Below are 10701 nucleotides of genomic sequence, written 5' to 3' on the forward strand. Positions count from 1 at the left end.
CAGAACAATTATCGACGAGCCAGTCGCAGTAGAAAGGGGGCCAAGGGACGGGGGAGAACCGTACCTGGCGAAACGAGGCCCTAGGCCTGGCACTTCGGACCCGGGATCCCTATACCTACGGAAACATCCCAAGGCAAGAAGAGAACAATTAGCGGCAAGCCAGTCGCAGTAAAAAGGGGGGCGAGGCACATGTGGAGTTTGACAGGAACATACAGCCTAAAACTCTTTAATTATTAGATATCACAACTATAATGATAAATGCACCTATATGTTACGTATAGGTATTGAGCTTAGTGCTAGTTAACTAAAGAATAACTAACTAATCATCCTTGGACATGATTACTTTCTAGGTTTATCTGATAAGAAGTAGACTATAAATAATAATTTACCATGAAGACCCTAAATCCTTCTTGAGCTCATATTTATCGTTAGGGGGGTTTCCCCCCCCCCTCGTTACCTTGTCCAAGTGCAAATTTATGAAGGAAAGCTAGGAGGAAACTGGTTCCACAATGAAACTCGGAATACAGGGGGAAAAATCAACACTATCAAGAAGAATCGCTAATAAAAAGGAATAACTAGTGCAATATGGATATATCACAATCCGAAAGCGGCAAGGGGGCAGCTAGCCAAGCACCCTCGCAACATAAAGTAGCGCCATATATATTAAATATAAACCCAAAAAAATAAGGCAAAATCACATCACTAAAAGTTCCACAGTCATTACGCTTCGGTGAGTTCAAAATCACGTGTTAATATGTAGATAGAAAGTAAACAAGAGGCTTAGAGGCGTCCGAGGTTCCCTGTTTTTGCCCCAGCAGGAAACGGCGCAAGAATTAATAGTTATGGCCATTATAAGTCGACTGCCGAGGATGATACGTGCTCCCGGCATACTCCGAATTTGTATCTTGATAGACTGTTGCTCGACGGTCTTCTTCGGGAAGGAGTTCCTTCACTTCCCAGGTATTAGGCTTGATTCCCACGGAGAACTCCAAATCCTCCTTTGTAATGTAGTCCCAGAACTGAAGGAAGGATATTAGACCATTTCTGCTATGAGAATGGGAACCAGTGCCGAAACGTACCTTGTAAACCATCATGACGGCTAAGAGGTTGCAGATTGTGGCAAAGAAAAGGCCGTCCAAGTAATGTTGAACACGACTACAGATGGTGTCACCAAAGGCATAAAGAAGCACTTGTCCACAGATGAAAACCACCAGGCCAAAGGCAATGTGACCCAGTGGCCAGCGGTCCTCCAGTGTGTTCATTACAAGCAGAAGCTGCATAATTAGATATACGGCGATGCAGATCGCGTTGAGGATGTATAAGACCACAAACAGGCCAATGGTGTTTGTTGGGCTAAGGCCGCCCCAAGACTCGAAAGTCAGGATGGAGATAAGAAAGGAAACGGCAAACATTGCAACGGACGTGAGTCGTAGCAGCCAGACTGATAGAGCAGTGCCGTCCTCATAGAGTTGGAACCCCACAAACCCATTGACCAGCAAGCTGGTACATAGCGCAGAGGCTAACCCATTCTGAACTGCAACGAACCATGGGAAAGGACCACTTCTTGGGGGAACAACCCCAGCATCGATAACCAACGAACATACAGTAAGGGCCAAGAAGATGTAGAAGAAGGTGATGATTTCCTTTCGGCCTAAACCAATACCATGTGTTATGAGCGGGTTATTGCGCAAGGGCAAATGTATATATCTGGGGTAATATGGAAACCATACCAACGGCGGTGAACTTTGACCGAATATGCAGTATCATGATCATCGTCATACCCAGCGCAATAATATGTACAAAAGATGCAGCGCCTTCAAAAATGATTGTATTGGCCAGCTCGATATTCCGGGCATAGCAGTTCGGAATAACTCCAGTGGCACCTGATATCGAGGACGGAGGGCCAACTAAGGAACAAAGGGGCAGCGCTGCCTTTCGGCAGATGGAATCGAAGTCCCCAAACCCCATGTTGAAGAAGTACGAAGCCGAAACTCGATTTGATCGACTGGTTTGTATGTGATGGAAATGGGGTTGAGGGTGTCAAACAACCCCGGATCTGGTCTTTCGGGGATCGATTAAGATAGGGGGGATTGTAAAACGAGGGACTTGAGGGATAGCAAACAAAGCAAAAGTAATCACTAGTGTCAACGAAAGGACATCAACTGTGACAAAAAACTTGGGCGGCAACGGTCGCCTCAGCGATGGCTGGAAGAGGGGGAGGCTGGTTCTGGGAAAATAATCCCTAGTGTGAGGCTGTTTGGATCGAGGATCACGGGATGCGCTAGTTCTAGATCAGGACTAGTCACGCGTTGCTATTTTTGGAATAGCGCGTCTCCCCAGGAACCTCTCCAACTTTGTTGCGCTAAACTGAATTTGGCATTTTGTTTATTCGGCCGACACTAACTCCATAGAGTTAGTCTGTATACAACTCTGTACGGAGTACTTCGTACTGTAGAGTCGTAGACAGACAGTGGGACCATCGTGCATCGCTTGTCGGATCGACAACTCCACGGCACCTGTTCCTGGAGACAAATTTCTTCTTGATAGGGGACCACGTGTCTCCTTCCTCGGACGGAAACCCCTTCCGTTCTTCAGAATTAGCGTTTCAGGCGCACAATAATAATAAATCCGTGGTATCCTTTCCCTTCCTTCTAGGGCCTTATTTCCGCACGATCCATTTCAATGTCACAGATGAATTGCCTGTTTCTTTCCTTTATCCGATTGACCGTTGTAACCGTTGCCCAGGAAGCCTGGTAGGTTTTCTCGGGACACGCCGAGCCTGACGGATACCTACAAGACTAGCCCTAGGTATCGGTGAAACCTGGTACTTAGGCACCCTCATACGCTCCGTATAACTACTCTGTACATTAATGACATGAACCTTATCAGTATCCTTGAGCCTGCATAATGCATCCATACTTCAGGATAGTGACTTCTTAATATAAGGTCTCATGTTACTGTTGTAATTTCCTGTTCAAGATTCTGTAAACAAGAGTGATGCACTGCTATCCCCCCCCCCCCCCCCCCCCTTTCTCATTTACTAGGTTCAGTTGAACGGCAATTACCCGAAACTTTCCTGGGGATGGTGCCATTTGAGTGGACACGTCACACGTTTTGATGGTTATGTGCACGATGGTTTATTGCTATATGGTCCATGCTCTTTATAAACACTGACAATAATATAATGATATGAATACATGATGATGATGATGATAATAAGGAAGAAATAGGGACTGTCCACAGCACAATAAATCTATCTAAAAATACCAGCTGCTACTGGCTTCTGACAGAATCTTAGGGTTAACTTAGTCGTCCCAAAATTGACGATTTCTCCATAGAAAGAAAGCGGAGAGGGAGAAAGATTCCGGATGAGAGAGAATTCTCATTTTATCATCTAGTCGGAGTGGATTTCCCTCACAGCCACTTTGACTTTGGCTTCTTTGTCTTAGTCGAAGTCCCTAATTTTCCCAGAAAAAAAATTTTAATTGCAATGATGATAGTAATCTCCAGTCCCTCCGGGATCTTCAAAGGAACCAATAGTAAGCGAAGATAGCGGCATTTCGTCGAATTACTCGGGACGAGGATTCTTAGTACGGAGGACAGAAAAAGTTTTATCTTCCACTAGGTTCTTTTGTATTATCTCTCCCAAGAAGGTAGACCAAGAGAAGAAATAACATTGCTCGATATACAAAGAATCAATATAGTGTTGGCCAGCGTCCGTCCCTGCAAAAGCTATTCCGGGCGTGGGGCCACTGCAGGCACCACCAACAAATATGAGTCCCTTTAGCCAATAACAAGGCAGAGGAAGTGAGAAACTTGCGAATTTCCCCATACTCTGTTGACCCGGCTTGTCCAAATCGATTGAGATCCTGTGCATGAGCCCAAGTCCTAAGAGACTCTTCAGCCCAGGAACGCCGTAACCGGACCCGCTCCATACTACGAACTCTTGAAAAAAAAAACCACCTTAAACATTTGCTCCTATCTAGTCATATCAACTTCGTCCAGTATCAACTTGGGCGTGCATGAAGATCCTAGCTAGCGCCACGTGCAGTTGAAGCATCAACGGTTTTTGAAGGGACCGCGTCGATCTCCCATTATGTATCCCGATCAGTCCGAAACAGACCTCACCTCACGACTTGGACCACGTTAGGTGGGACTATTTCCACTTGCTCCCTTCACTGATTTTGCAACCATGGCATAGGTTCCTTAGTTGACATGGTTCCGAAACATGTTGTTCCATCGTGCTGGGGCTTTGTCCTGTTCCTATTCCTTGTTTTTATTTGACGAGGAAGAGATGTTAGTTCATGCAGCATATTACCCTGGTTTAATATAGGAAATAATAATAAAAAAAAGCAATCCAAATAATAATAACCATAACCATAACCATTATTATAATAATAATAACTCATCTATAATAATAAAATAAAATAAAATTTGTTTCTTCTCCCCTGTCCCGTACCTTTAGTTACCTTCCTTACGGCAACTCCTGGCTTGTGATGACCCATCCTGGATACTGGCAACTCGCAGGTTTGACCATCATGGGTAGGAGGAGCTTTCCTACTATATATTATTCTTCCTCTGGTTCACCGTGGAGTATGAACCTGAACCTGTTTTAAGATCCGCATTCTCCAACTCTGAACCAACTTCCCCAACCACAACCTCCTTTTTCCTTAATCTTTCGGACTATTTTACCCATCAACAGCCTACCTACCTACCCGTCATGTGCAATTACTTCAAAAACTACTATATCTACAGCACCTGTAGCCAGCCCAGCTCCCATATTATCCGCACCTCCGTCGATGGATCCAAGGAAAGCCGTTGCTCCGACTCCCCACATGATCGATTCATTGTGGTCGTGGGGAAATGCCTTCTTTGCCACTGATGAATCTTTTGCAATTGTCGGCCATGCCCATGGTCCCTTACACCGGCAGAATTTCAGCCCGGGTTACTGCGGCCGGTGCCGGTGGCTCCTGCAGAGGGGTTATCCGAAGCCCTTTTCCACTACCTCTTGATATCACGATTTTTCACGACAATCCGTTGCAAACACACAACACGAACTTTTGCAAACAGTTTCTTTTTTCTTCTTTTCTTTTTCCCTCCCTCGCTTGTCTATTTGCTTATTTTTTCGAGGTTATTGTCTCCTTTCTCTTTGCGGGCTCATTCTTGGTTGTGTTATCAACATCAAAAGGCAAAAATCTATGTATTTGTCGATTTGATTTGGGCAGCATCATGTACACATGGCGTCTACACATGGCGTCTGGGGGAAAAAAAAAAAGGAGTTCACAGAAGATTGGGCATATCTAGATTTGTTTGGATAATTTTTTTTTTTTTCTGTCAATTCAACAAACGAATGCATCAGTGTGGTGTATCAGCCATCCCCTGTCTCGACTTGTTCCGACATACTCCAAGCTCAAGTCACCAGCATCGCCAGCATCACATGTTTGGTCCAGCGCAGCAGCAGCAGCAGCAGTTTTTTTTTTTTTTTTTTTTTTTTTTTTTTTCTGAATTTTTTTCTTTTTAATCTTATTTTTACCTTGCTTGATTCTATTATCTTTTTCTGGGATAGGAACGGAGAGCGGACAGACAACGGGATTTACTGGCAGTAGTAGCGGGGAATCAGACATATGCAGCATCCAGCAGCTCCTTTTACTTAACCGAAATGTGGCGCCTTGACCCTTTGTCAAGCGTACCCTTACGGAGTACCCTACCGTAGGATTAGATGTCCAAGGACAGTAACTACAGCAGCCAAATTTCATGCGGAAAACCTGTGCCTCCCCGCTCCGCCAGAGTTGGCTCTTTTTCCCCCCTCTTCAAAGTTCAACCCCATGTGGCCCAAGTGGAGCTAATAGGACCACATAGTTAGTTAACTATCCATTTGCGACAAGCCGCGGTTACATATCCACCAGGGTGCATAGGTACTGGACGCTAATCAGGGATGGGGCAAGAACATGGAAAGGAACTACATAAGTAGATAGATACTCGTAACTCTGTATAATTCAGTGACAGGAAATTACACTCCAAGTGGGTTAGCATGCTATTTCGGGTTTAGCGCTTCCCTACATGTTATAACTAAAGTCTCCAAGCCGCCTCTAACTAAGCGCACTATTTCTCTATGACCCATCGCGGTGTAATGTTGTTAACTGGCCCCTGGTTCAACGAATCACACCCTAAATGGAAGAAACACTGCCTTGACAGAGACAACCGGGGGGTTGGTCGCGCCTCTGTCATATTGTGGTAGATGATTTGACCACCGGAGAATACTCGACCCTCCACGTGCCTTGGTTATTAACGAGCTGCCTTAGGAAGATCGTCTCTCTGTAGTTGCTGAGAAACCCATACACACAGCCTAGCTTCTGCATGTACTTGATTGGCTGAGCGAGTATTTTCCTTAGGTCGTCGTCGTCGTCGAGCGTATTTTCAAGGCAGTGCTCGCGAACCCACGGCACCTTGAGCTCCCCCCACGACCTTCAAAACGTGATTATCATCCTTCAAAAAAATCACATCAGGCGTGCCAGTGAAGGTAGACTGGACGCATTTGAAATCTGCAAAGCGGATTCCCTTTGCCTGCGATGCGAAGATGGAGTTAAAGCACGTCGCCAAAGTACTTATGGAAACGGCCTTGGGACACCGTGTTCATCCCCAACCTCGGTGTTACCGTAGGTATAGGGATCCCGGGTCCGAAGTGCCAGGCCCAGGACCTCGTTTCGCCAGGTCTGGTTCTCGTGTGTTTCGACTTGCAGAACACTTCTGACGGAGAGCAGCAATTTAAACTCAATCTGATGCTCACTGACTGTAACGTTGCTGACCTTTTCATAACTCCCATTTCTCCGGGTGAGAACGCCAGTCCGTTTCGTCGGGTCGATTAGCCAGCCCGTACGCGACATAACGGGTGTCTGACCATTGAATTTTATCCAGGATTGGCCATCCCCTTCGGAGCCCCGAAATGCGACTGAACTCATTAGTAAATATTCCCAATATATGTAGTAGAATCCTTGACGTACACAGTGCCAGTGGACTGATCATAGATGATCTTCGAGATTCTAGACAGCTGTGGTTTTACACCGCAACGCAGCATCTCTCTGTTAATGATATTAGCTTTCTTTTTCCTGTCTACCATTCTTGGGTTTGGCGTAAACTGACTCGTAGGCAGCACGAAACTTGGCACGGATATCCTCTCGTACAAGGGGATCCAAGCTCCAGAAAAATTCCTCGGTAAGAGGCAACCCAGGCACCTTTTCCCATACAAGGTATTTGATATAGCCACCAGGAACGAGATCATGTTCCTCTTGCTTTTTTTTCGCTGTAACCCAGGAACCGTGGAACAGAGCTACAGCCTTGACTCATCAGTTGCTTATATGCCTCTAGTTCCCCACACACCTCAGGAGGTTGGATTTGCTGCGCCAGTGTAGCCAGATCAGCGTCCTCCGTCCCAGTGGTGGGAATCTGATAATATATTCGCATGAACGCTATCTGCCCCGGGTCCTCCTCGAGGTGGCACAGAAATTTGCCAACTGTCATAGGAGTCCCAACGCCCATGTCGACATCGTCCTGTGCGAGATGAACAGCCCTCTCCCCGAGCTTTTCCGTGATGATCCACGAGCGGGCGATTCCTGGGGTGGGCGAACCAGAGAAGGAAGTTGTAGGGGCCGTAGCGGAGGAGGCCGTAGTAAGCGAAGCCGGAGGAGGCGAGGCTGCAGGAGGGGAGACCCCAGGAGGGTGGGCCGCAGAGGGAGAGATGGCAGACGTGGAGGAAGAGGCAGATGGCTGTTGCGGGGGGTCGAAGTTAGAAAAGGTAGTGTGACCTTAGTCCCTACCAGGCGGCGGATCAATCGGGCATCGAAGTCAGTCGGTCTGGAACGAAATTCCATGATGATTCTTGCGAGCAGGTATCTCTAGTGATAGGTGGATGAAGGTATAACAGGGCAGCTTGAAAGTATGGGCAGTTTCAGCCAACGAGTTCAACTTAGGTAGGAGGAGGCGGAAGGGAGAGGAATGAGCAACGAATGACTACCTATATACATACTAATTTCACGTGAGCGGAGCACCAAGCTTTACAAAGTGGGGTGATTTACAGAGGCTAGTCCGGATTAAGTATAGAACCCCTTTTCAACCCCACAACCCCACAAACTAACCTGTCACAGCAAGCTATAATAGTATTGGCTAGTCAGGCAGTATCTTGATGATGAATTGGTTCTATCTTGAATTCAAAAGAGATAAATCCAGGGTAATCTGTGTGTAGCAACACTAGCTAAATAATAAGGAGACCTAGTATAATATGTGAAGCATGCAGGGGCGGCTGATTAAGCTTTGATGCTATTTGTAGATCTAGATTGCAATCCTAGGTCAGATTTAGTTATTTCATGTCGGGATGCTAGATTCACCTGGAAGGTTCTTATTCACTTTAACAAAGACTTTAACCACCACTTCCACCATCACCACAGAGAAGAGTTTTAGCAACACATAACATGTGGTTATTAGCATAGTATTTCATAGTATCTGGTTTACTGATTATAGATAGATCTAAAATATAAGTATCTTTGGTTATAATTATTCCTTTTATGTTTGTGCCTTAGCATTGTTCAGACAAGATTATTATTAAATACCACTATAAATATACACACCTCACTAGGGAGAGTACAGCGAGTGCTCCAAGAATGATATTTCCTCTCGAACTAAGAGCTTCCTCAGACTTGTCATAGTCCGGCTACCTAGTACTTATAAGCTGACTTGCACAGTATCTAGTAGTTACCCCTAGTACTTTCTAGCGGGCTGTATCTTCTACGAAGACCAGAGAATTGACAAGGAACTGATCCTGCACAAGCGACATTAGTTTACATTATAGTAATACTAGTCCAGTCCCTGGAAGTAAGATAATACATTAACAAGGAAAAGTCCAGCTCCTTAACCTGAGAGGTATCTAACCATGAAACATAACCTGCAACTTGAAAACATTGAACAAAATATCCCCCTGCGAAGTGCCCTTCTCCAAAAATGCATGCATCCAAGCTTACGCCATAATAACTCCTGTATGCACCTCGACTGCGAGATCCGTGCTGAAAATTAACCCGTATCCTTTGTCATCGTGGAACGTGGAATTCTTTCTGATTTTCTAGGAGAGAGCGGAGTAAGGCAAGACTTAATCAGACCCTCATAGAGAACAGATGTTGTTACGTTCCTTTTTTTTTTTTTTTTTCCCCTTCAGGGGCTGAGGTGCACAACTGCCGGGATCAATTGTCCTAAAATCCCCGTGCGTAGAATTGAGGAATGTTAGGTGGGGAGGGGAGAATCAACACCTGGTCCTCCGATAGAGTATCCGCAACAGGTACATCCTCCGATGCGTATGGCTCGAACCCCCATGGGAAAGTTGCTGAAGAACGAGTAGTTGTGGTCAGACGACTGGGGGATGGACTCGCTGGCGGTTCTAGCCGGGTCGGGGTCAGAGGCCGTGACGGGCGCAGGGGGGGAAGCGATAACGGCGGTGGAAGTAACGGGGAATGTGGTTTGATTGATTCATATCCTTGAGTGGACGCTGTGTCTTGCTGCTGTTGCTGCACCACCGGCACAAGAACGAGTGGACGGCGTGATGTGGTCTGATCCAATGTGCAGGTGGAGGTGCATGCTGAATATGCGAGGGATGCTTGTTGGTGGTGGCCGATTGGCGGAGAGACGTTTCTTGGGTCGACGAGCTCTTTGTCAACTGGCTGGATTACGTTCCTTGGTGTCATCGCCGTGGCGGTGCCTCTTGGTCGACTGCCATACGTCGTTACTGTTGATGTGGGAGCGGGGTGTTCGTACGCGGGTCCTGTTTCGGCTGTTGGGGTCGGCCATGGCTTAGTGAGTTTTCTACCTTTCCTCGAGCGGCGGGAGAAAAGGGATTGAAGGGTAAAGTATTTCATGCGCATGATGATGGTGAAGAACAGGCACGCGATCAATAGGACCCCCACTATTCAAGGTTGAAAAGTCAGCATGAAAGACCTCTCTATGGTATCGGATTCGATGTACCTACATATGATGCCGATTGCTAATCCTGTTTTTGCAAGCGAGGGGAGACAATTGTTCTCTGTTTCCTCCTTGTTGGTCTTTCTCTGGCTAGATTGAGTTGTCGCGTCGGGGATTTGATCCCTTTGAGTTGATCGCGGCAGGGTTGCAGCCTGGACGACAGTAAATGTGAATTCGGCTGATAGAAGGACTCCTAGCTGGTTCATGGATCCTTATTTTCCTTATTCAGGTCTTTTGGAGAGAAGTCGGAAGAAAAAAGAAAAGAAAAAAAAAATCATGCAGACCGAGCTGGTGCGAATAAGTCTCGACGGAGATGGATGGATGATCCAACAAAGCTTCTCCGGAGATCTAACTTATATACAAACTACTCTCCATAAAAGGACACGAAGACGAGATCTCCCCCCCCCCCTCCCCCCCAAATTTAGCACCGATTCAGGGCCCTTGAACCAGAACTCCGGGTTCTTTTCGACATGTCTCTCTAAGCAGTGATACATCCATACACCACGCGGTCAGAAGGACAACCAAAGCACTTGATGCCCCCAAATGGTCAGAGGCAATGAAACAGTGATCGACAAAGTGACAGGCACAGATTTTCGAGGTGCAGCCAATCAAACGAACGCGATTGATCGCATTGCACGCCATCTTGGATGTATCAACTGTCAAACGACTTTGGGTCTCAGCCACCGGGGGCGCGCCAGCTCT

At 46.4% G+C, this 10701-nt stretch overlaps 3 protein-coding genes across 3 annotated transcripts; all 3 read right to left on the minus strand.

The window, feature by feature from the left end:
* Positions 1-833: 833 nt before the first annotated feature.
* P175DRAFT_0431359 (chitin synthase export chaperone) lies at positions 834-1968 on the minus strand (the record flags this gene model as incomplete). The annotated part of the gene is made up of 3 exons (XM_040893481.1): positions 834-1019; positions 1080-1651; positions 1731-1968. 3 exons carry the CDS (start codon positions 1966-1968, stop codon positions 834-836), a joined length of 996 nt encoding a protein of 331 aa, XP_040754105.1.
* Positions 1969-6810: 4842 nt separating this feature from the next.
* P175DRAFT_0507518 (uncharacterized protein) lies at positions 6811-7868 on the minus strand (the record flags this gene model as incomplete). The annotated part of the gene is made up of 5 exons (XM_040898277.1): positions 6811-6949; positions 7002-7079; positions 7141-7300; positions 7332-7764; positions 7803-7868. The coding sequence occupies 5 exons, from the start codon at positions 7866-7868 to the stop codon at positions 6811-6813; spliced, it is 876 nt and encodes a 291-aa protein (XP_040754106.1).
* Positions 7869-9236: 1368 nt separating this feature from the next.
* On the minus strand, positions 9237-10205 carry P175DRAFT_0529792 (uncharacterized protein; the record flags this gene model as incomplete). The annotated part of the gene is made up of 2 exons (XM_040899723.1): positions 9237-9943; positions 10007-10205. 2 exons carry the CDS (start codon positions 10203-10205, stop codon positions 9237-9239), a joined length of 906 nt encoding a protein of 301 aa, XP_040754107.1.
* Between the last annotated feature and the right edge of the window lie 496 nt (positions 10206-10701).

Source organism: Aspergillus ochraceoroseus (assembly GCF_002846915.1).
Source record: "Aspergillus ochraceoroseus IBT 24754 chromosome Unknown P175scaffold_2, whole genome shotgun sequence".
Lineage (NCBI taxonomy): Eukaryota > Fungi > Ascomycota > Eurotiomycetes > Eurotiales > Aspergillaceae > Aspergillus > Aspergillus ochraceoroseus.